At 44.7% G+C, this 21248-nt stretch overlaps 1 protein-coding gene across 1 annotated transcript in view; it reads left to right on the forward strand.

Annotated features, from left to right (window-relative positions):
* Positions 1-21248, forward strand: part of UBL3 (ubiquitin like 3) — a 181457-nt gene that overhangs the window by 105186 nt on the left and 55023 nt on the right. Inside the window, exon 2 of the mRNA XM_088460263.1 lies at positions 2686-2794. Coding sequence (XP_088316389.1) covers positions 2686-2794 — 109 coding nt within the window. The remainder of the gene's footprint in view (positions 1-2685; positions 2795-21248) is intronic.

Below are 21248 nucleotides of genomic sequence, written 5' to 3' on the forward strand. Positions count from 1 at the left end.
GTGTATATATATATATATATATATATATATATATATATATATATAATATGTCTAATTTTTTTTTTTTTATCTATCTAATCCCACAAGACCCTGTAGACCTTTTTAGCAAAGTACTTAACTGTGGTTTATGGATGAAGTTGAAAAGCCATATTACGTCTTTAGACAGCAATATCTTTCTTTACTTATGACTGCATCTTTTGTGCTGTTACTTTATACTTTAATGAGTTGTCGGCTGCGGTGCAGAGCTGTCTCTACTGACAACAGTACAGTGGGTGATCTGATCTATAGGAGCGGGATACTAATGAAGAGAGGGTGATTGATGACTGCCTCGGTGAATTTAGTAAAGAATGCTTTTCACCTCTGGCTCCCCAGTTTCCTTGTAATCCAGTTCAGGGATCTTTGATCTGTACTCACAGCTGACATCCTGTTAGCAGTCAGATTAGGGTTTAGATCCTTATGTTATTACTCAGTCAGTTCCATCATGGTGTAGGCTTCCTCTGGAGGGGGGGGTCAGTTAATTTGAACATAAATATTCTCTTTTGTGCGTCTTTCAGCGAATTAAATCCTAATCTGAATAAAAAAATACGAACTTGTGTTCCTGTTTAATCACCTTAATTTGTTAATCTTTGTGACATTAAGTGTGCCTTGTGCCAAATAAACAATTCAAAATTAATGCAAACCAATACCTTAGTAAACCGTATCTAGCAAAAAATAAAAAATGTTTTTTTGTTCTCTTAGCTTAGTGTAGTTATAATGTGTTAATAGAGCATATGTGAAATATCTATATGTCCATCATATACTACACCTGGGTCAAGGCTCTCAGTCAGTGGGAATGTTTAGCTGTTGAGGTGGGAAGAGCAGGAGTAATGTGAGGTGGTCGGGGAGTAAGTGCAGGAGCAATGTGAGGTGGTGGGGGAGTAAGTGCAGGAACAATGTGAGGTGGTGGGGGAGAAAGTGCAGGAACAATGTGAGGTGGTGGGGGAGAAAGTGCAGGAGCAATGTGAGGTGGTGGAGGAGTAAGTGCAGGAGCAATGTGAGGTGGTGGGGGAGTAAGTGCAGGAGCAATGTGAGGTGGTGGGGGAGTAAGTGCAGGAGCAATGTGAGGTGGTGGGGGAGTAAGTGCAGGAGCAATGTGAGGTGGTGGGGGAGTAAGTGCAGGAGCAATGTGAGGTGGTGGGGGAGTAAGTGCAGGAGCAATGTGAGGCGGTGGGGGAGTAAGTGCAGGAGCAATGTGAGGCGGTGGGGGAGTAAGTGCAGGAGCAATGTGAGGCGGTGGGGGAGTAAGTGCAGGAGCAATGTGAGGCGGTGGGGGAGGAAGAGCAGGACCAGTGTGAGGCGGTGAGGGAGGAAGAGCAGGACCAGTGTGAGGCGGTGAGGGAGGAAGAGCAGGACCAGTGTTAGGTGGTGAGGGAGGAAGTGCAGGACCAGTGTGAGGTGGTGAGGGAGGAAGTGCAGGACCAGTGTGAGGCGGTGAGGGAGGAAGAGCAGGACCAGTGTGAGGCGGTGAGGGAGGAAGAGCAGGACCAGTGTGAGACGGTGAGGGAGGAAGAGCAGGACCAGTGTGAGGCGGTGGAGAGGAACAGCGATAGCTATCTGCGGTGATGGGGGAAAAACGCAGGACCAATGTGAGGTGGTAGGGGAGGAATAGGAGGAATATTTAATGTGAAAGTATTAGGGGTGTTAAGGACCTACCTTATAAGGTTCACCCTGACAGTGTAGTTGGGCAAACATCTTTGGCCAAACATGTACTAAGAAACTTTACTTTTAAAAACATGCTAATTGATGAAGTTTATAATAAATATTTTGATCATTAGAACTCTAAGTGCTTATAGTGTGCACCTGCATCTTACCTTTTTTTCTACTGTAGAACAGGTAGCACCTATTATGCAGCCCAGCCCCTCCTTTTTTCCTCGGGGGGAATAGGAGGAGCAATGTGAGGAGGATGAAGAACATGTAAAGTGGTGAGGGAAGAAGTGCAGGAGCAATGTAGGGTGTGGGGGAGGAAGGGCAGGAGCAATACGAGTTGGTTGGGGAAGGAAGAGAGAGCAAAGTTGGTTGGAGGAAGAGTAGGAGTAATGTAAAGTGGTGAGGGAAGAAGTGCAGGAGCAATGTAGGGTGTGGGGGAGGAAGGGCAGGAGCAATAAGAGTTGTTGGGGGAAGGAAGAGAGAGCAAAGTTGGTTGGAGGAAGAGTAGGAGCAATGTGACGTGGTGAGGGAAGAAGTGCAGGAGCAATGTAGGGTGTGGGAGCGGAAGGGCAGGAGCAATACGAGTTGGTGGGAGAAGGAAGAGAGAGCAAAGTTAGTGGGAGGAAGAGTAGGAGTAATGTGACGTGGTGAGGGAAGAAGTGCAGGAGTATTATATGTGGTGGTGGAAGGAGAAGAGTAAGGTCAATATTAGCTGGAGGGTGAAGTACAGAAACAGTTAACTTCTGTCATAAATCTTTGCAGGAATATCTGTACTTTTGGGTTACTGTAATTATCAGTGCAGCCAGTCATCGCCAATAGTTAAATACCACCTCAGAGAACATGATACAGTCGAACATCAAAATATCAGATTTAATGAAAATGAAATATGTGAATATACAGCCTGAGGAATTGAGTACAGGACGATCATTCTTTTATCATGTTCTACTAAGTAACATTTTTCATCAATCTCTCCTAAATTCCTGACTTTTTCTTTTGCAGATTAATTTACGTCTCATCTTGGTAAGCGGCAAGACAAAAGAGTTTCTCTTTTCACCAAACGATTCTGCGGCAGACATCGCTAAACATGTCTATGATAATTGGCCGATGGGTAAGTGAGTAAAATAGTTTATGTCGGAGAAATCATTACTATGCTGAATGTGTCGCTTCTGGATGTGCTTTTAATATCACCAGATCTCAATAGCTATCCTGTTTCTTTGTCAGCTGGTGAACCCCATTAGCTAATGGATCAACCAGATTTTCACACTTTGTCAATCTTATGTAAAGTGCTTAAATTTCGATTGGACCGAATAGTTGTTTTGCGGCTCTAACAGATGTGTCCGTACACTTCTTTGCTGCAGTCGCGCCATAAAGCTCCACTCGGCGCGCAAGGTCCCGTGAGATTCTGCTGGCGCCTGGCGTCTTTTTTGTGTGCTGCTTTGCCAAAAAATGAATCGAAGTTTGAATGCAATGCGAATAGGACGCACCAGGAGACTGTGCTGATTAATGTGATATGTGACACTTGTATATCTGTGTGCGACTGAATCCCTGAATCTGTATAAGAAGTGCTACAATGTAGCAGCCGCAGCAGTTTTCATTCCAAGTTCCGTTGTGCTTCATGTACAGACTGAGGTGCACACATATATACAAGTGTCGCATATCACATTAATCAACACAGTCCTATTCGCATTCAATTGTGACAACAACAAAAAAGATGCCTGGCGCTAGCAGAGTTGCACAGGACCTGGGGGCTCAGTCATGCCAGTCAAGTCACGCTGCGTGATGTATTGAGGCCAGATGTATGAGGACACATCTCTACCTGTTATAGTGTTTGTCAGATTTGTTTAAAAACAATTAAAATGACAAATACTTAGCATTTATGAACAGTGCAGTACATAAGGTTAAACCTGTCCAAGTGCAGAAAGGTCTTGCAGAAGGCAGGAATAGTTTCTCACATACGGTATACTTTCTTACAATAGGTGATCCCCTAGGTTCTGTTCTTGGACCTCTCCTATTCTCTCTCTATATATGTCCTCTCTAGGTAAACTCATCCGCTCTTTTGACCTCCATTATCATCTCTATGCTGATGATACTCAGATCTACCTTTCCTCACCTGATCTTTCACCCTCTATACTGACTCGTATCTCTTAACTCTCTCTCTGCTATCTCTTCCTGGATGTCCCAGCGATTTCTCAAACTTAATATGTCTAAGACTGAGCTGATCATCTTCCCACCCTCCCACATAACCTCACCTCCCTCTATTTTTTTATCAATAGATGGCATAACTATCTCATCTAGTCCCAAAGTGCATTGTCTTGGAGTCATCCTGGACTCTTCCCTCTCCTTCAAACCACATATTCAGAACCTCTTGCAGTCCTGTCGTTTCCATCTCATGAATATTTCTAAGATCAGACCCTTTCTCACTCAGGATCAGGATGCCACCAAAACCCTCATACATTCACTGGTCATCTCCAGATTGGACTATTGTAACCTCCTCCTATCTGGCCTCCCCAAATCCCATCTCTCTCCTCTCCAGACTGTGCTCAACGCTGATTCTCGGCTCATCTTCCTCTCCAAATGCTCTACATCTGCCTCCCCTCTCTTACAAGCCCTCCACTGGCTCCCCTTCCCTTTCAGAACCCAATTCAAGGTTCTCACACTCACTTACAAAGCCCTCACCCATTCCTCTCCCATTTACATCTCTGATCTCCTCTCCCCTCACTCTTCTGTCCGCCCTCTTCGTTCACTTAATACACGCCGCCTTTCATGCCAATCGATTACTTCCTCCCACTCCCGCTTCCAAGATTTTGCCCACACTGCTCCCCACCTTTGGAACTCCCTCCCTGTCACCATCAGACTCTGCACCTCTCTACAATCTTTCAAACAAGCTCTTAAGATCCACTACTTAATTAAAGCCTTCCAGCTCTCATCCTAACTTCCTGCTACATCTTCCTTCCTCCCCGCCTACCCCATCTGTATCACTAGTGTTCGTCTGCCCCTCCCTTAAAGAATGTAAGCTCTTTCGAGCAGGGCCCTCTATACCCTTTTGTGCTTCTCCCTACTGTAATTTAATTTATCTCTTACTCCCCGCTAGGGCAACCAACACTCGGCTGCTTATGTGGGCGTAAGGGTCGCTAATATAGCAATGTTTATTATACATGTCCATTTCCTGCTTTGTATTGTAAGTCACTGGTAACTTATTTGATTATCTACTTTGTAAGGTGCTGCGGAACACTTGTGGAGCCATATAAATAAATGATGATAATAATAATAATATAAGAATGGAGGCAGAATAATATACTCAGATGAGTCTTAGTGGGGATGTCTCTGGGTAAATAGTTCACTATCCCCTAACCACAATCCAGATTATTTGCTTCAGCAAGTATAATTGTAGCATTGTAATAAGGTGGTTGATTTACAGAAAAAAAAATTGTAGATGTTGGCTTCATAATAAATAGATCTGTTGTTTCTTTTAAATTGCAGTTTGTCATTGTACTTGTGATTACTTAAGCATGTAATTTTTTGTTTGCGCATGACCAGTCATATGTATCGTTATAGTTCAGTAACAGTCAGTTTACTCTTCTGCTGCATGGAACACCAGATAGAACTAGTCCATCACATAAATTGTCATCCCTGAGGAAGGCCACACGGACATGCGGAGGACATGAAAACAATACACAGATGGTTGGATCTGAACCCATGACCCCACCACTGTGATGCAGGAACATGAACTACTGTGCATCTCCTGTATTTGTAACTCGAGAACTCATTCCATACATCTGTTTTGGGTTGATTTAGGGCAATACTGTGTGACGGAGTATATTTTATTGGGACCTGCATAGTGTGGTACAAAGATATATAATGTACTATATTCAGTACCACAGAGATCCACAAAATTAAAGCAGAGTAAATGAAACGGATTCACACATTACATATAACCTGGAGATATTCATATGATTAACCTCTTTCTGGCCATTAATAATGTCATGGACCCCCAAAGATAATATAAGCATTATATCCATTGTGGAAATGGCATGTCCACGGTGGGGTGGCCATTGGTAACTTTTTGTTGCCCATATTTTCTCCAGGCTTGGGTGGATTGGCAGGTACCCCCACTCATTGCACAGATGCATTGTGTAATGAAAATAAATAATTATAAATAGACGACACTATGTCTTCTCCCCAAACCAATAACCAGTCCTAGGGGGAGAATTCAGTTAGCGTCGATATTGCGATAACTTGACGTATGTTATGTTATTGCACCCATCACGTGATGTTGGGGGCCATAAGGACAGTGTATGAGGTTGTTACGGTCCATAAGGACAGTGTAAGAGGCTGTTGGTGGCCATAAAAACAGTGTAGGAGGCTGTTGGTGGCCATAAGAACAGTGTAGGCACCTTGACAAAGGCTTTGGAAGCAGAAACGCGTCAGTTGTGATTGGCTAATCGCTCTCCAGCCTGAGGGGGGCATCATCTTTTTCTTCTTGTGCTGACTTAACAGACGGCTATACCCGGGATAAGACCTGCCTGATTGTTACATGCTATATGACCCCTGATGACTTGTAAGAGAGCCAACTATAACTATAACCTGCTCATATATATTTGAATTATGTTATGGATTTTTAAATTATTTTTTTTTTATTTTTTAAATAAAACATGGTTTCTTTTTTTTCAAACAATATTATGACAGATAGGTGGCATTCTCTTTTTTTTATGTTATATGATTATATGAGAATCCAAATACACAGAGGAGAAAGGAGAAAAGAAATTACTACATGCAATATAACAAGAGTGCTGATAGTAAGAGTCCACATATCAGAGGGTGTGTCCCACTTTGTTTTTGGTCCTTGTTTACTATTTTGGTGGAAAATTCCCCGTGGTGGCTCTATATGGTTGTCACTTCTATCTCTTCGGACTATGAGTGAACACACTGGGTGTGTACTTATAGTATAGAAAAGACTGCACTATAGTATTGTTTTTATTTTTTATTTCTTCTCTTGGTTTTCATGAGAAACAGAGAAAATGCGTCATTTAGAACTATCGTGCAGAAAGAGGATATCGGGAATTCGTCGTGTGGATTAACTTTGACGTATTGGAGAACACCTGAGTGCGCTTTTATCAGTGTCCATATTTTTTTTTTATTATTGACTCATGTTTGGTGTTTTGTAAGTGTGCATGTGTACAGTACTGTTTGGTGTATTGTAAGTGTGCATGTGTACAGTACTGTTTGGTGTATTGTAAGTGTGCATGTGTACAGTACTGTTTGGTGTATTGTAAGTGTGCATGTACAGTACTGTTTGGTGTTCTGTAAGTGTGCATGTACAGTACTGTTTGGTGTTCTGTAAGTGTGCATGTACAGTACTGTTTGGTGTTCTGTAAGTGTGCATGTACAGTACTGTTTGGTGTTCTGTAAGTGTGCATGTACAGTACTAGTAGTAAAATATTGGGGAAAAATACTTGCAACCCATCTGCAAGTTAGAAAAAGCCCCTTTTCCACCAGTACAATACATCAACAAAGATGTCCCAGGTCATTAAACCCATCTATCTGCTTATCAGAGAAAATTACATGATAACTTAATTATCTTTATTTGCCATTTTTACTATTTAGACTCCTTTAATTACATTATTTTTCATCAGCAGGGGTGTACCAGAGGTACTGCACTATACAGGATCGCACTTACATGCCATAGCACATCTTTTATGTGCAATTAGTGGTAAGGAACCCAGCTTTGCAAATTGAGCGGGTCACACAGGACAGGCTGTGTGTGCTGCAGCCAATAGGAGCAGGAGCTGGCTGTGCATGCTGCAGCCAATAGGAGCAGGAGCTGGCTGTGCATGCTGCAGCCAATAGGAGCAGGAGCTGGCTGTGCACGCTGCAGCCAATAATGAGTCTCTCCTTTCTGCCTGCCCTCTCCTTGTAGTGACAGTGCCATGATTGCTGTCTTCCTGAGTGCTCATCCAGCCTGAGCTGCGGGGCAGCACTCCACCCTCAGACTCCAGACTATGTGGAGACCCTGCTCCAGCTGCGCCTGTCCCACCACCAAGCCCACAAATCCTTTGGACCCTTCTCTGGTTGGCAACCCAGAAGAAGAGCCATAAGGACATAAGAAGATCCCCACTGTTGTAGGCACCACCCAGGCCCCAGTGATGAAAAAGAAAATCAGCATGCCTCTCTCAGCCGTTGAGTACTATGCGGCATTAACACTTGGCCCTAGGGTAAAACGGGGCTATAAGAGTTTACTTATGTTAGTTTACCCCATGTTCTGATCTTTTACCCGGTCAGTAAAAGCTCAGAAGCAGAATACAAATATAGATAAAGTGAACCTGTCACCACATTGTGGGGCACATTTATTAGGACTTGGTCCGGATAATTCTAATTTCTTAATGCCACTTAACGCCACAATAATTTATTATGTATTGCGGACATTTATTATTACTCTTCACATCCAAGAATGGAGGCTCTGATAGAAGATCGTCCCTGCGATGTGTACAGTGATAGTAGATTCGCACTATATCGCCTATTATACCCCCAAATGATTACCGGGGACTCACTTTTTCAGACTGGGTGAGTCCCTAGCGACGCGCTCTGCTGCCAGCCAATCCCCTGGCTCCTAGTTACGCGATTGATGTCTCCCCTGGCCCGGCTGCAGGAGCGACATGAAAAAGGAAGTGGAGCAGCCATTACACGCCCCTTGATGCTGCAACTCACTCAGCAGTCAGCGTGAGTGGACTGCCCGGCGTGAAGAAGACTGCGGACCACTCCCCCCCCACAGCATGAAGAAGACGCCTGCCCGGCCCCTGGCTTGAAGTGGACACCCGGCACCCTAAAGCAGGCAGTACTGTGGGTGTGCTTTGTGCCGGGCTGGGTGCGGGTAAGAGTAGATGTACTGCTGGCTGGTCCACTGCTGTCTGCTAGTAATGCAGAAGCGAGGCTGCACTTCTCCGTGCACGGCTGCACTTCTCAGTGCACTGTTAGAGAGGAGGGGACCCAAACAAGGGGGTTCCCACATGGGCTCCCTCTATAAAAACGCCCCTGAAAATAGGATTGTTTTTTCAGTGTAATCATCTTTATAGATTGATTTTGTGCATTATTTTGTGAATAATTGAATAACAGCCACTTATTTGTTTAGCCTATTGTGTATCACGACTGATCATGGATGAAAGTGAAAATATTTCTTCCTTCCAGAGGTCTCAATGGTTTACACAGTTTTGGACAAAAGCAGACCTGAATGTATGCATGAGAATGCGGAGTTGAACATACTCTGATTGAACCTATACTTATGACCAAAAAGGTGAAACAGGTGTGGGAAGGGGATTTGTGGCTGGTCCACCGCTGTTGGGCTAGAAGTGCAGACGTGAGGCCCTGCCCCCTCTCCCCTACCACTTTCTGAGGACAGCACGGCCATGGCCGTTCATTTAGTCAGTTACAAAACAGCCAACTGGGCGCCTGCTGTAAATGTGGAAGTAGAGTACCGCAGTGCGCCTGTCCTCTGCACTCCCCGGATTTCTGTTTCTAATCCCTGCCTCCCCTCCACCTCTTAATACCTGGTGGCAGCCAGCCCCTTCTCCTGTCCCTGCTTACTCCTCGTCCCCAGCTCCCCTCCACCTCGTCCTCTCAGCTGGTCCTCTTCCCCTTTCCCTCTAATACCTGGTAACACCCAGCCCCTTCTCCTCTCCCTGCCTACCCCTCCACCTCCTCCTGTCTGCAGCTCCTCTCTACCTCCAATACCTGGTGGCACCCAGCCCCTTTCTCCTGTGTAGTGTCGAGATGCTCTTCACCGAACGAACCCTAAGTTACTATCCACGTGGGCATAGAGGGCGAATAGAAACCTGTGGCGAGCCACCGAGCCCAAAGCATGGCGAGTACAAATCTCTACTATCGGTGGCCAGAAAATCCATTTGAGACAACATATCAGTGCTGTGAGGACAGGGAACCGCACTTCCGCCCTCACTCCAAGTCACGTCCAGGTCCTTAGGATGAAGGGGAAATAAAATCAACCCTCAATCCTGTCCCTGCCTACCCCTCCAACTCCAATACCTGGGGCACCCAGCGACTTCTCCTTTCCCTTCCTTCTCCTCCTGTCCCCAGCATCCCTCCTCCTCCTGTACGTGGCTCCCCTCCAAATCTAATACCTGGCACCCAGCCCCTTATGTCCCTGCCTACTCCTCCTGTCCCCAGCTTCCCTCCTCCTCCTGTACTTGGCTCCCCTCCAAATCTAATACCTGGCACCCAGCCCCTTATGTCCCTGCCTACTCTTCCTGTCCCCATCTCCCCTCCACCTATAATCTTTGACTCCTGTTCCCAGCTCCCCACCTCCTACACCAGTCTCCACCTCCTACTCTTCTACCCAACTCCTCCTCCACACATCAAGAATACGAGGAGCCATAAGGACCTGTAGCATGAGTGCAGCTGCACCCATCCAGCTCACACTGAATAAAAGAACAGAAGAGTGCACAGCTAGGAGCAGAGAATTCTTTGAGCATTTATGTGTAAGAGTAGAAAATCTTTTTGGTATATTTTTAAAATGTATTTATTGGTTCACGGTTTTTTTAAAAATTATGCAGAAACTACAGTTTCTGCATAATTTTATATATCACCGCTATGTAAGAACAGTCTAATGCAGAAGATTTCACAGAAATCTCCTGCAGAAGACTAACTACCGCAGCAGACTGCAGTCTGACCTCTGTGTACAAAACTGATACTATTGGGGGTATCAGATGGGCATTCTAGGGGTATGTGAGGAAGTGTGGTGGCATGTGGGGAGGTCTGAGGGACATGTGGGGAGCTCTAAAGCATAAATTATAAAAATGGGGTCCTACCTGACCATTTCTGGGTCCCATCATAAAGTGTTGGGCCCCATATATTTTGTCACTCAGTACGATCACTGGTGTAAAAGTAAAGTGATTGCAAATGTGATCACTTTACTTCTGGGTTCGGGAGCTGGACGCACTATTGCGCATAAGCAATCATCCGACTGTGCATGTGCGGACAGACATTGTGTAAATGCTGCGAAGTACAGCCCATAGGCTACAATGGCTAATTCCATGTGAAGATGGCGGGTGGTTACCTTGGTTAAGCCTCAGAAGTAAATTTGGCATTGGGGCGGCTTTTGCATTAGAAAACTGGAGACCACAGCAGATCTCTCTGATATAAGCTGCCATCCTCCATGCATACATCTGTGCTGTATTTAATATTGAAGTTTTTTTTTTGTTTGTTTTTTTAGAAATATGCCCCTAAAGGCTTGTTCACTATGGGTCTTGTACACAGACAAGTCATATTACATGTAGGATTAAGGAGGATCATGTGTGGAGGTCTGAGGGACCTACGGGGAGCTCTAAAGCATATATTATGACAGGATCCATATTTTTTTTTTAATGTAAAGAGTCCCTATGTTCTAAAAATTTTTCATTAAAATAGCAACTTTTAAAAAGTTGTCACACACTTTGGAGCTATATGTTAAAAGCTGTGATTTTCTTCCAAAGCGGCGTTATCTTAACGTGCATTTCTAATTAAGGGCCGCATTCAATTAGTTTCACGTACGCGATAAACTTTCGCCTGCCGGACTTTTCGCCTACATCCAGTATTTTAGCTGCGGAAACTTATCGTGCGCGTACCCGTGATTCGCCCTATTCAATTCCAAAAGACGCGAAAACGGAGACACACGAAGTCAGAGCAGGCGAAAAGTGGTGTCAAAATTGGGGAAATCAGCCTGAACCCCCCAAAAGAGAGAAAAAGGTTACCGCGCTTATACAAAAAAAAAAAAAAAAAAAAAAGAAAATAAATAATAAATATCTCATCAACACTTACAAAGTATATTTATTGTTGTTTTTAGTATTTAAAGTAGATGCCATATATGATGAGAAGCAGAATATTTTAATAAAGGTAATATAAAATACAGTGATTACATAAACTGTGACACTAAGTTTCTTTCCTTAAACTGTTAAACATAAATTAATCACAATTCTGAGGCAGCTGTTGAAAACTCTATATGAATATAACACAATGTTTCTTTCTTTATATAAACAGTGTTTCTCTTTTTATGTAAACATATCACATCTCAGACATAGCCACTATTATCTTTTAAGAAAAATAAAGATGAATAGTGATTTAATGTAGCCGCATCCGGCTAATAAAAAACAAAAACTATTTTGTGATAAAAAAAAATTATTTTTGTTCTCCCTCAACAGTTATCCGGCTACCATGAAGCTTGTTTGATATCCGTGCAAATTAGTGATATAGGACCTGTAGATAATAATAGTCCCTGTAAGAATAGGAAGTCACTTATTATTTGTGTATAGTTGCACTTTGTGCTGTTCCGCAGATTACCATATCTTTTGTTTAAGGTGCAATTTTTAAAACATCCAATAATGGTGGAAAAACTTAGGGCACGTAGCTCATTTTATAGGATTGAACAGTCAGCAAGGAGCGGGAGTAGGATGCTAATAGTGGTGTTTGGTTTGTGGCTTAAATCAGAAACTTGAACAGTCGGCATACAGCAGGAATGTAGACACTGTCAGTGTAAGCTCACTTTCCAGCCGCTGTTCTGCTTAGTGTTCCTAGGACTCGTGTGGATGCTGCGAGATGATCAGCCCAGACACTCACTCTATGTCCACGGTCCTTTCAATTGCCCGCTTTGTTACCGTGCAGGGGACTCCCGTGCATGTAGGAAGTGGGGAGCTGAGGGTTCCCAGGCAGCGCCTCTGTGTTTGGCAGCCTCGACGTGCGAATACTGGCGCTTGTATTCACCAACTTGTGTTGGCATTTATGGACCACAGGTTTAACAGCGGGTCATGCAGAGTTTCATAGGTCCACCGGAATGGAGCACACACTTTAAAGGGGAATCATATAGAAAGATTTAAAGGTGTATATTTTCCAAACCCAGTTATAACTTGTACAGAGGTTGAACCCCCCCCACAGTAGTGCCCGATTAGCCGTAATTAAACTGTTTGGGATACTTAAGTTGGTACAATGCCTCTAATTAGCGTCTTTGCACAAGTGGTGAAGAATGGTATTAAGCAGTTATTTTTTTCAGAAAATTAGTCCTGTCAAATTTGGGGTACTAGAAAATGGGTGCTAGCATATTTAAAAGTCGCTAAAGTGAAGCTATAAAAAATGCACCGGAAGCAAACACCTGCAGTCAGAAAAACACCTCACCCAGACTAGCAGACCCCCAAAAAGTCTATTTCGCTACTTTTTATGTTTGTATCCCCACTTTGTACTATTTCGCCCCCAAATTCAAACTAGTTTTTAGGGGTGTTCCTTACTTTTTGGGGGATTTTTTGGGGGCCTGTTCCAAGGGTTCTGAGTGGTTTCCCCACTTTTCTCCTGTTGCACTTCTTTTCTCCTGCTATTCAGAGGCAAAACTTTTTTGCCTATTACATTACATTGCTTTTGCGCGTACGCGAAAAGCGGATGGAATTGAATACGGAGACAAGTTTATGCCTGCGGAAAAATCGCAATCGGCAATACTTTTTTGCGGATTTCCGCTTTTCGCTTCTAAGTGAATACGGGCCTAAATAGCAAAAAGTCTCGGCTGCAGGTTTTTGCCGCGGAAAGAACTTCGCTGACCGAATTCGCCACTATTTGAATCTGCCCCTTAGAATTTTCACTGCTGACATCATGCGGTGGGTTATTGTTTATTTTATTTTTTTTTAAGTATTGTTAACACCCCTACCCCAATTTGGACTACATTTAATAAATAGAAAATGAATTATTTGATATAATAAATTGGTGAAGACCATGCCAGACTGTACACTGTATGGAATATTGTGTTTAAGTGATGTAAGGTATTGAATGGGTTTTTACGATGAGTATTTGTGTTGCATCATAGATTTTCCACCGGAGATGCTATCATTTTCTGCAAGTATCTCAGTTTGTACAGTAACACACCGCTGCCTCTTAGAGATGCTGACTTCCACTTTGTTGTCCTATATCTGTAGAAGGAAGCAGGGAGTGCTGCCAAGCAATATAAAATAGTGTTCAGTCTTCCAAAGTGAATGATACCACACTACAGCATGGTGAGATTTTGCACAGTCAAAGATTTGGAAACCTTCAGTGTTTGCTGACCCAGAGATACTTTAAGTAAACTATTCAACCGCATTGCAACATCGGAATTATGCAACTTGTCCCACATTAAATAGCCACGAGGGACAGACATAATTATATACACTCAAAAACCTTCTGAAAGCCGGGAATGTAACTTCTAATTTAATAAGAGCTTTGCACTGCAAAATCAAAAATTAGAAATATAATTATTTAAGAAATTGAGGGTAAAAGTAACTATTCAGAACACATTACAAATGTGTCCTAGTGTTCACTCTAGAGGGTACATTTACTTAAGGTCATTTTATTTGATTAAAAATCGATCTAAATTGATCAACATCGATGTTGTGTGTTCAGGGCCTAAATCGCACATTTACTAACACTTAAAAGTGGAAATATAAAACTTGTTAGTAAATGTGTGATTTAGCCCTTGAACACAAAACATCAATGTTGATCGATTTACAGCAATTTAATCCATTAAAATTGACTTTTAGTAAATTTACCCCTTTGATTTTTTATTTTTTTTTAGGTCAGTGGCTGATCACGGAATAGGGAAATTTTTCATTTTGAAGGGCTCATATTTCCTACTTGTGCGATCAAAATGAGGCGCGGGCTTGTGACACGCTCCTGTTTTTATCACTTTGGGGGCATGTCCAGCACTCCTGTGTGGTGTATCATGAATAGGGGGCACTAAAGTGTAGCACAATATTAAATTTCATTTTTAAACTCTCTGCCATTTGACCACCCCATATGTCCAAGCAATGCCCCTCACATGCCCCATCAGTACTCCTCATCGCTGGCTGAGAGGTGATCAGGAATGTAAACAGTGCCCGGTGAGACCAACACCAGATCTCCAGTCACATCAGATTATTCTCCATCTCTGGGCTGGTGGTGGTTGTGCCTTGGTGCTACGGGCACCGCGGTTCATGCCGGTGATGAAGGAATCACGTGCTGCTATCCCTCTGAGGACAGGTCAGCAGGGCGCATTCAAAAGGGCAGGGCACATTTTGGCAATTTAAAATAGGGCAGTTTTTTTTTTTATTAAAGGTGCCAGCTTCTATACCCCATTGTACTTAGGCTCCAGTATCCCCTGTGGAATCGGAGAAAGGGATTTATCGGTAAGTACCAAAATCCTAATATCCGTCTGCTCAGCATTTACATTCAGACGCATCATCGGAGGAATTGGATGATGCGCTGGGTTCTTCTCCAGGGTCTATCTCGGGAGAGGAGGACCATCCTTCTACAGTGGATGTCCTTTCTTTGGTGAGGGCGGTCAACTCAATCCTAAATATACAGGATGGTGAGCCGGCTCCTAGATGGAAGGCTCCAGTGTTTATATACCAGAAGGTAGTAAACGCTACTTTTCCTAAATCTGAGCAGCTCACTGAATTTATGGAAGAAATATGGAGTAACCCAGATAAACGGTTCCATGTTACGAAACGATTACCATCTTTGTATCCTTTCCCAGCTACAGAATGTACTAAGTGGGAAATCCCTCCTACTGTGGATGCTCATGTGACGCATTTAATCAGGAGTGCTATGTTGCCTATTCTGTCAGTATCTTCTCTTAAAGATTCTACAGATTAGAAAGCTTGAAACATATCTTAAAGCAGTATTTTCATTGTCTGGAGCTATGTTTTGGCCAGCTATGGCAGGGGAATGGGTATCCAAGGCTGTTGAAGAATGGACGGGGGCATTGGAAGATACTCTGCCAAATGCTACCAGAGAACAGCTGACATACAGTGCATCCGGATAGTATTCACAGCGCTTCACTTTTTCCACATTTTGTTATGTTACAGCCTCATTCCAAAGTGGATTAAATTCATTTTTGTCCTCAATATTCTACACACAATACCCCATAATGACAACGTGTAAAAAGTTTTTTTGCGATATTTGCAAATTTAAGGAAAATCAAAAATTAAGAAATCACATGTACATAAGTATTCACAGCCTTTGCCATGAAGCTCAAAATTGAGCTCAGGTGCATCCTATTTCCATTGATCATCCTTGAGATGTGCCTACAGCTTAATTGAAGTCTACCTGTGGTAAATTCAGTTGTATGGACATGATTTTGAAAGGCATACACTCGTCAATATAAGGTCCCACACTTGACAGTGCATGTCAGAGCACAAACCAAGCATGAAGTCCAAGGAATTGTCTGTAGACCTCCAAGACAGGATTGTCTCGAGGCACAAATCTGGGAAAGGGTACAGAATAATATCTGCTGCTTTGAAGGTCCTAATGAGCTCAGTGGCCTCCATCATCCGTAAATGGAAGAAGTTCGGAAACCACCAGGACTCATCTTAGAGTTGTCCGGCCGTCTAAACTGAGCGATCGTGGGAGAAGGGCCCTAGTCAGGGAGGTGACCAAGAACCCGATGGTCACTCTGTCAGAGCTACAGCATTCCTCTGTGGAGAGAGGAGAACTCTGTATGGTAGAGTGGCCAGACATAAGCCACTCCTTAGTAAAAAGCACATGGCAGCCCGCCTGGAGTTTGCCAAAATGTACCTGAAGGACTCTGACCATGAGAAACAAAATTCTCTGGTCTGATGAGACAAAGATTGAACTCTTTGGCATCAATGCCAGGCGTTTATGTTTGGAGGAAACCAGGCACCGCTCATCACCAGGCCAATGCCATCTCTACAGTGAAGCATGGTGGTGGCAGCATCATGCTGTGGGGATGTTTTTCAGCAGCAGGATTTGGGAGACTAGTCAGGATAGAGGGAAAGATGAATGCAGCAATGTACAGAGACATCATGGATGTAAATCTGCTCCAGGGGGCTCTTGATCTCAGACTGGGGCGACTGTTCATCTTTCAGCAGTGTAACGACCCTAAACACACAGCCAAGATATCAAAGGAGTGGCTTCAGGACAACTCTGTGTATGTCCTTGAGTGGCCCAGCCAGAGCCCAGACTTGAATCCGATTGAACATATCTGGAGAGATCTGAAAATGACTGTGCACCGACGTTTCCCATCCAACCTGATATAGCTTGAGAGGTGCTACAAAGAGGAATGGGCGAAACTGCCCACAGCTGGGTGTGCCAAGCTTGTAGCATCATATTCAAAAAGACCTGAGGCTGTAATAGCTCCCAGAAGTGCATCAACATAGTACTGAACAAAGGCTCTGAATACTTATGTACACGTGATTTCTTAGTTTTTTTGGGTTTTTATATTTAAATTTGCAAAAATCTCAAAAAAAAAAACTTTTTACACGTTGTCATTATGGGGTATTGTGTGTAGAATTTTGAGGACAAAAATGAATTTATTCCATTTTGGAATAAGGCTGTAACAAAAAAAAGTGAAGCGCTGTGAATACTTTCCGGATGCACTGTATATCTCCCACATGCAGGAATCTGTCTCCTATTTGGGAGAAGCTGCAATAGATACGGGGGCTCTATTGGCTCGGTTGTGGCTTCTAAGCCTCGGTTGTGGCTCGTAGAGCCCTTTGGTTAAGGTCCTGGAAAGCAAGTACGGGGTCAAAGAAGGCTATCCTTACCTTTTTTCTTAAATATAGTTTTTGGAGAAGAGTTAGATAAGCTAGTGGCTACTCTGGCAGCTTCAAAATCTGCAGGTCTGCCATCAATAGCTACATTAAAGTCTAGGCAGTCCTCTTTTTGTTCCTTTCGTCCTCAGGGACAAGCAAAAGGACAATCTTCCTCCAGGCCGTCTAGTTCTCACAGGACTATCAAGCAGCAAACTAGAAGGTCCTTGCCGGCCAGATGTCCAGCTTCTAAGCCGGACGACAAACCCTCTGCCTGATGTGGCAGGCCTCCTCCTGAGGGATCCCAGGGTGGAAGGCCGACTTCTTCAATTTGCGGACTACTGGCATCAAATAACAACAGGTGCCTGGGTCTGAGAAGTGGTCTTTCAGGGGTATGCTCTCACTTTCTGGAGGTATCCTCCCCAGAAATGTTTTTGTACAACTCCCCCATCGGAGCCTGTCGAGGCCTTGGCCCTACAGGAGGCCATTTACTCCTTGCTGCAGGAAGGGCAATGGTATCCTGTGGTTCAACAAGGAAAGGGTTATTATTCCAATCTATTTTTGGTTCAGAAACCGAATGGGTCTTATCGCCCTATGCTAAATCTGAAAACTCTCAACAAGTTTATCCGTGTACCCATGTTCCGTATAGAGACTCTCCGATCAATTATTTTGGCAATGGCACCTGGGGATTTTATGTCTTCCCTGGACATTCAGAGTGCGTACCTGCATGTACCTATTACGCCATCCCACCAACAATTTCTACGGTTTCCAGTCCTGCAGCAACATTACCAGTTTCAGGCACTGCCTTTTGGTCTATCTACGGCCCCTCGGTCTTCACCAAAATAATGGCGGTTATGATGGCCTACCTCAGCCGTCAGGGAATCAGAATACTTCCATACCTGGACGACCTTCTGATATTGGCACAGTCTCCAGCTGTTTTACAACACCATCTCCAACTGACCATTGCCTGCCTACAGACGCACAGCTAGATCATCAATTGGAAGAAATCCTCTCTTTCTCCAACACAGCGGATGGTACATCTGGGGGCACTTCTGGATTCTCAGGCACAAAGGGTATTTCTGCCAGGGGACAAGATTGCGGCCTTATCATTGCGAGTGCGCAAATTGCTACGCAATAAAAGGGTTTCCATTCTATCAGCAATGCAGGTCTTGTGGTCAAGGGTATCCACTTTTGACTTGGTGGAATATGCTCAGTTCCACTCCAGGCCTCTGCAGCAATTGATTCTCTCCTGTTGGAACAGACAGTATCATCTAATACGGTCCCGGAGGATCCTTCTCACTCAGGAGGTTCGTCTCTCTCTCTCTCTCTCGTGGTGGACAAAGGTTGCCCATTCTAGATTCCAAATTGGGTGCTCCTCACCATGGACGCCAGTCTTTGCGGATGTGGGGCGATAACAGGTCGTCGCACCTTTCAAGGAAGATGGACAAGTCAGGAAAGTCATCTGCCCATAAACATACTGGAGCTTCAAGCAGTATACAAAGCACTTATCATGGCACAGGACCTGCTCCAGGGCAGGCCGTTCCAGATCCAGTCCGACTACGCGACCACAGTAGCCTCAATCATCAAGGAGGCACAAAAGTCATGCAGCCATGAGGGAAGTGACAAACATTCTGATCTGAGCAGAACCTTATCTTCTGGCTATCTCTGCAATATTCATCCCGGGAGTCCACAACTGGGAAGCGGACTTCCTAAGTCGTCAGGACATACATCCCGGAGAGTGGGCTCTCCACCCGGGGATGTGTCAACTCCTGGTGAACAAATGGGGCCTACCAGACGTAGACCTCATGGCCTCACGTCACAATCGCAAGGTCCCCAGGACTAGAGACCCCCTCAGCAGCATTCATGGACGCACTGGCAGTGAGATGGGACTTCAAGCTGACTTATCTCTTTCCTCCAATTTCCCTCCTCCCAAGGGTTCTCAGGAAATTCAAGCAGGAAAGCGGAACAGTGATATTAGTAGCTCCTGCTTGGCCCGGACGCCATTGGTTCACCGACATACGGAATCCATCCATAGACACTCTGTTTCCTCTTCCTCTACGACCGGATCTGTTCGTGCAGGGTCCCTGCCTGCTTCCAGACTTACCCCGTCTGTCTTTGACAGCGTGGCTCTTGAGTCAAAGGTTTCTCCAGCTCTGTGATTCAAACAATGCTTAGGGCACGAAAAACTTCCTCTGCCTGCATCTATTACAGAGTTTGGCATACCTTTGGTCAATGGTGTACCCACAGAAAGTATGACCCTATGGTTTTTAGGGTTTCTCGCGTACTTGCTTTTCTCCAGGCTGGGTTAGACCTCAGTCTCCGCCTGGCCACCCTAGGAGTACAGGTTTCTATGTTGTCAGTTTGGTTCCAGCGAAGGATTGCTTCCTTGCCGGATGTTAGAATTTTTATTACAGGATGTTCTCAGAGTTCAGCCACCCTTTGTCCCACCGGTGGCACTGTGGGATTTGTCCTTGGTTCTCAAGGGGCTGCAAGTTCCCCCATTTGAACCTCTGGAATCATTAGAATTGAAATGGTTGACAGCAAAGACACTTTTTCTCCTCGCTATCTCTTCTGCACACAGAGGCCCTGATTCAGAGCCGGATGCTCTATCAGAGCGCTCGCTCTGAATCAGGGCCGTCCTTCTGAATTGGTAGGGTCTCGTTGCCGCAAGCCCTGGAGTGTTTTTGGCTCTATCAGAGCCGAAAGCACTCCGTCAGTGGGGCCGGCCCCAGATGGTAGGCATTCCAATGGGAATGCCTCCGTCTGGCCAGCCACGCCCCCGGCACACCCACCAAAGGGGGCGTGCTGTCACTCACCATCGACAGCACGCCCCCTTTGTAGCGAGACCCATAGCAACGGCTTGCCCGTCGCTATCCGGGTCTCGCGCATGCGCACGACGGAGCCGCCTCCGTCGCGCGCATGCGCACTGTGCCAACATCGACCGGCTTGCGAGCGCCCGGCGCTCGCGAGTAGGTCTGAATTAGGCCCAGAGTTTCTGATTTGGCAGCGCTCTCTTGTCGCTTCCCCTTTTTAATTTTTCACCGCGATAGAGCTGTTCTCCGTACATGGGTGGGTTACCTTCCTAAGGTAGTGTCCCGTTTTCATGTGAATGAAGAGTTTGTGTTTCCAGCTTTTCAGTCTTCAGACCTTTCTGTAGGTGATGCCTCCCTGGATGTGGTTCGTGCTCTCCATATCTATGTGGATTGTACAGATTTTTTCAGAAAATCAGATGCTCTTTTTGTGTTATATGGTTTTCACAAACGAGGATGGCCAACAAACTCTGGCTCGATGGTTACGTATGACTATCGCTCAGGGTTACACACAAGCTGATCTCCCTGTCCCAAACACCACAACAGCCCATTCTACCCGGTCTGTGGGACCATTGTGGGCGTTCCGTCGTGGTGCTCAACAATTGTGCAAGGCAGCCACGTGGTCTTCTGTCCCCACTTTTCTTAGGTTCTACGCCTTTGACACTTTTGCCTTTTAGGCGGCATATTTTCCTTTCTGCTCAAGAGAAAGCCCACCCTTAGGGGAACTGCTTTAGGACATCCCCATGGTATCCCTGTGGATCCCTATGGACCCTGAAGAAGAAAATAAGAGTTATGGTAGTCTTACCTTTGTTAACTCTTCTTCTTCAAAGTGCATAGGGTCCACAGGGCACCTACCGTGACGCACCTGGATGCATTGGGTCATTTTTTTCGGTCATAGATTCCCTCTTTTTCTGTGAGTGTTTCTGGTGTACGATTGTTCTTCCTTCTCCTCTTTCCTTCTCCTGCCTTGGGCTTGTTTACAAAATTTAATGCCTGTGGCCAGGGGCGGCTATATGTGGAGGAGGACCTGGGGCATCCTGGGAGCTGAAGAGCTTGACTGTTTGGTGCCTGGATCACTCCAACCACATACCCATGGTATCCCTGTGGACACTATGGACTTCGAAGAAAAAGAGTTAACAAAGGTAAGTCTACCATAACTCTTAATTTTTTCCATGTCTCCTCACAGAATCAGAAGTGAAATAATTGGCTCCACCAGCGGGTCTTTTAAAAT

This window comes from Taudactylus pleione, unplaced genomic scaffold (genome assembly GCF_031769625.1).
Source record: "Taudactylus pleione unplaced genomic scaffold, aTauple2 ptg000043l, whole genome shotgun sequence".
NCBI classification, from domain to species: domain Eukaryota; kingdom Metazoa; phylum Chordata; class Amphibia; order Anura; family Myobatrachidae; genus Taudactylus; species Taudactylus pleione.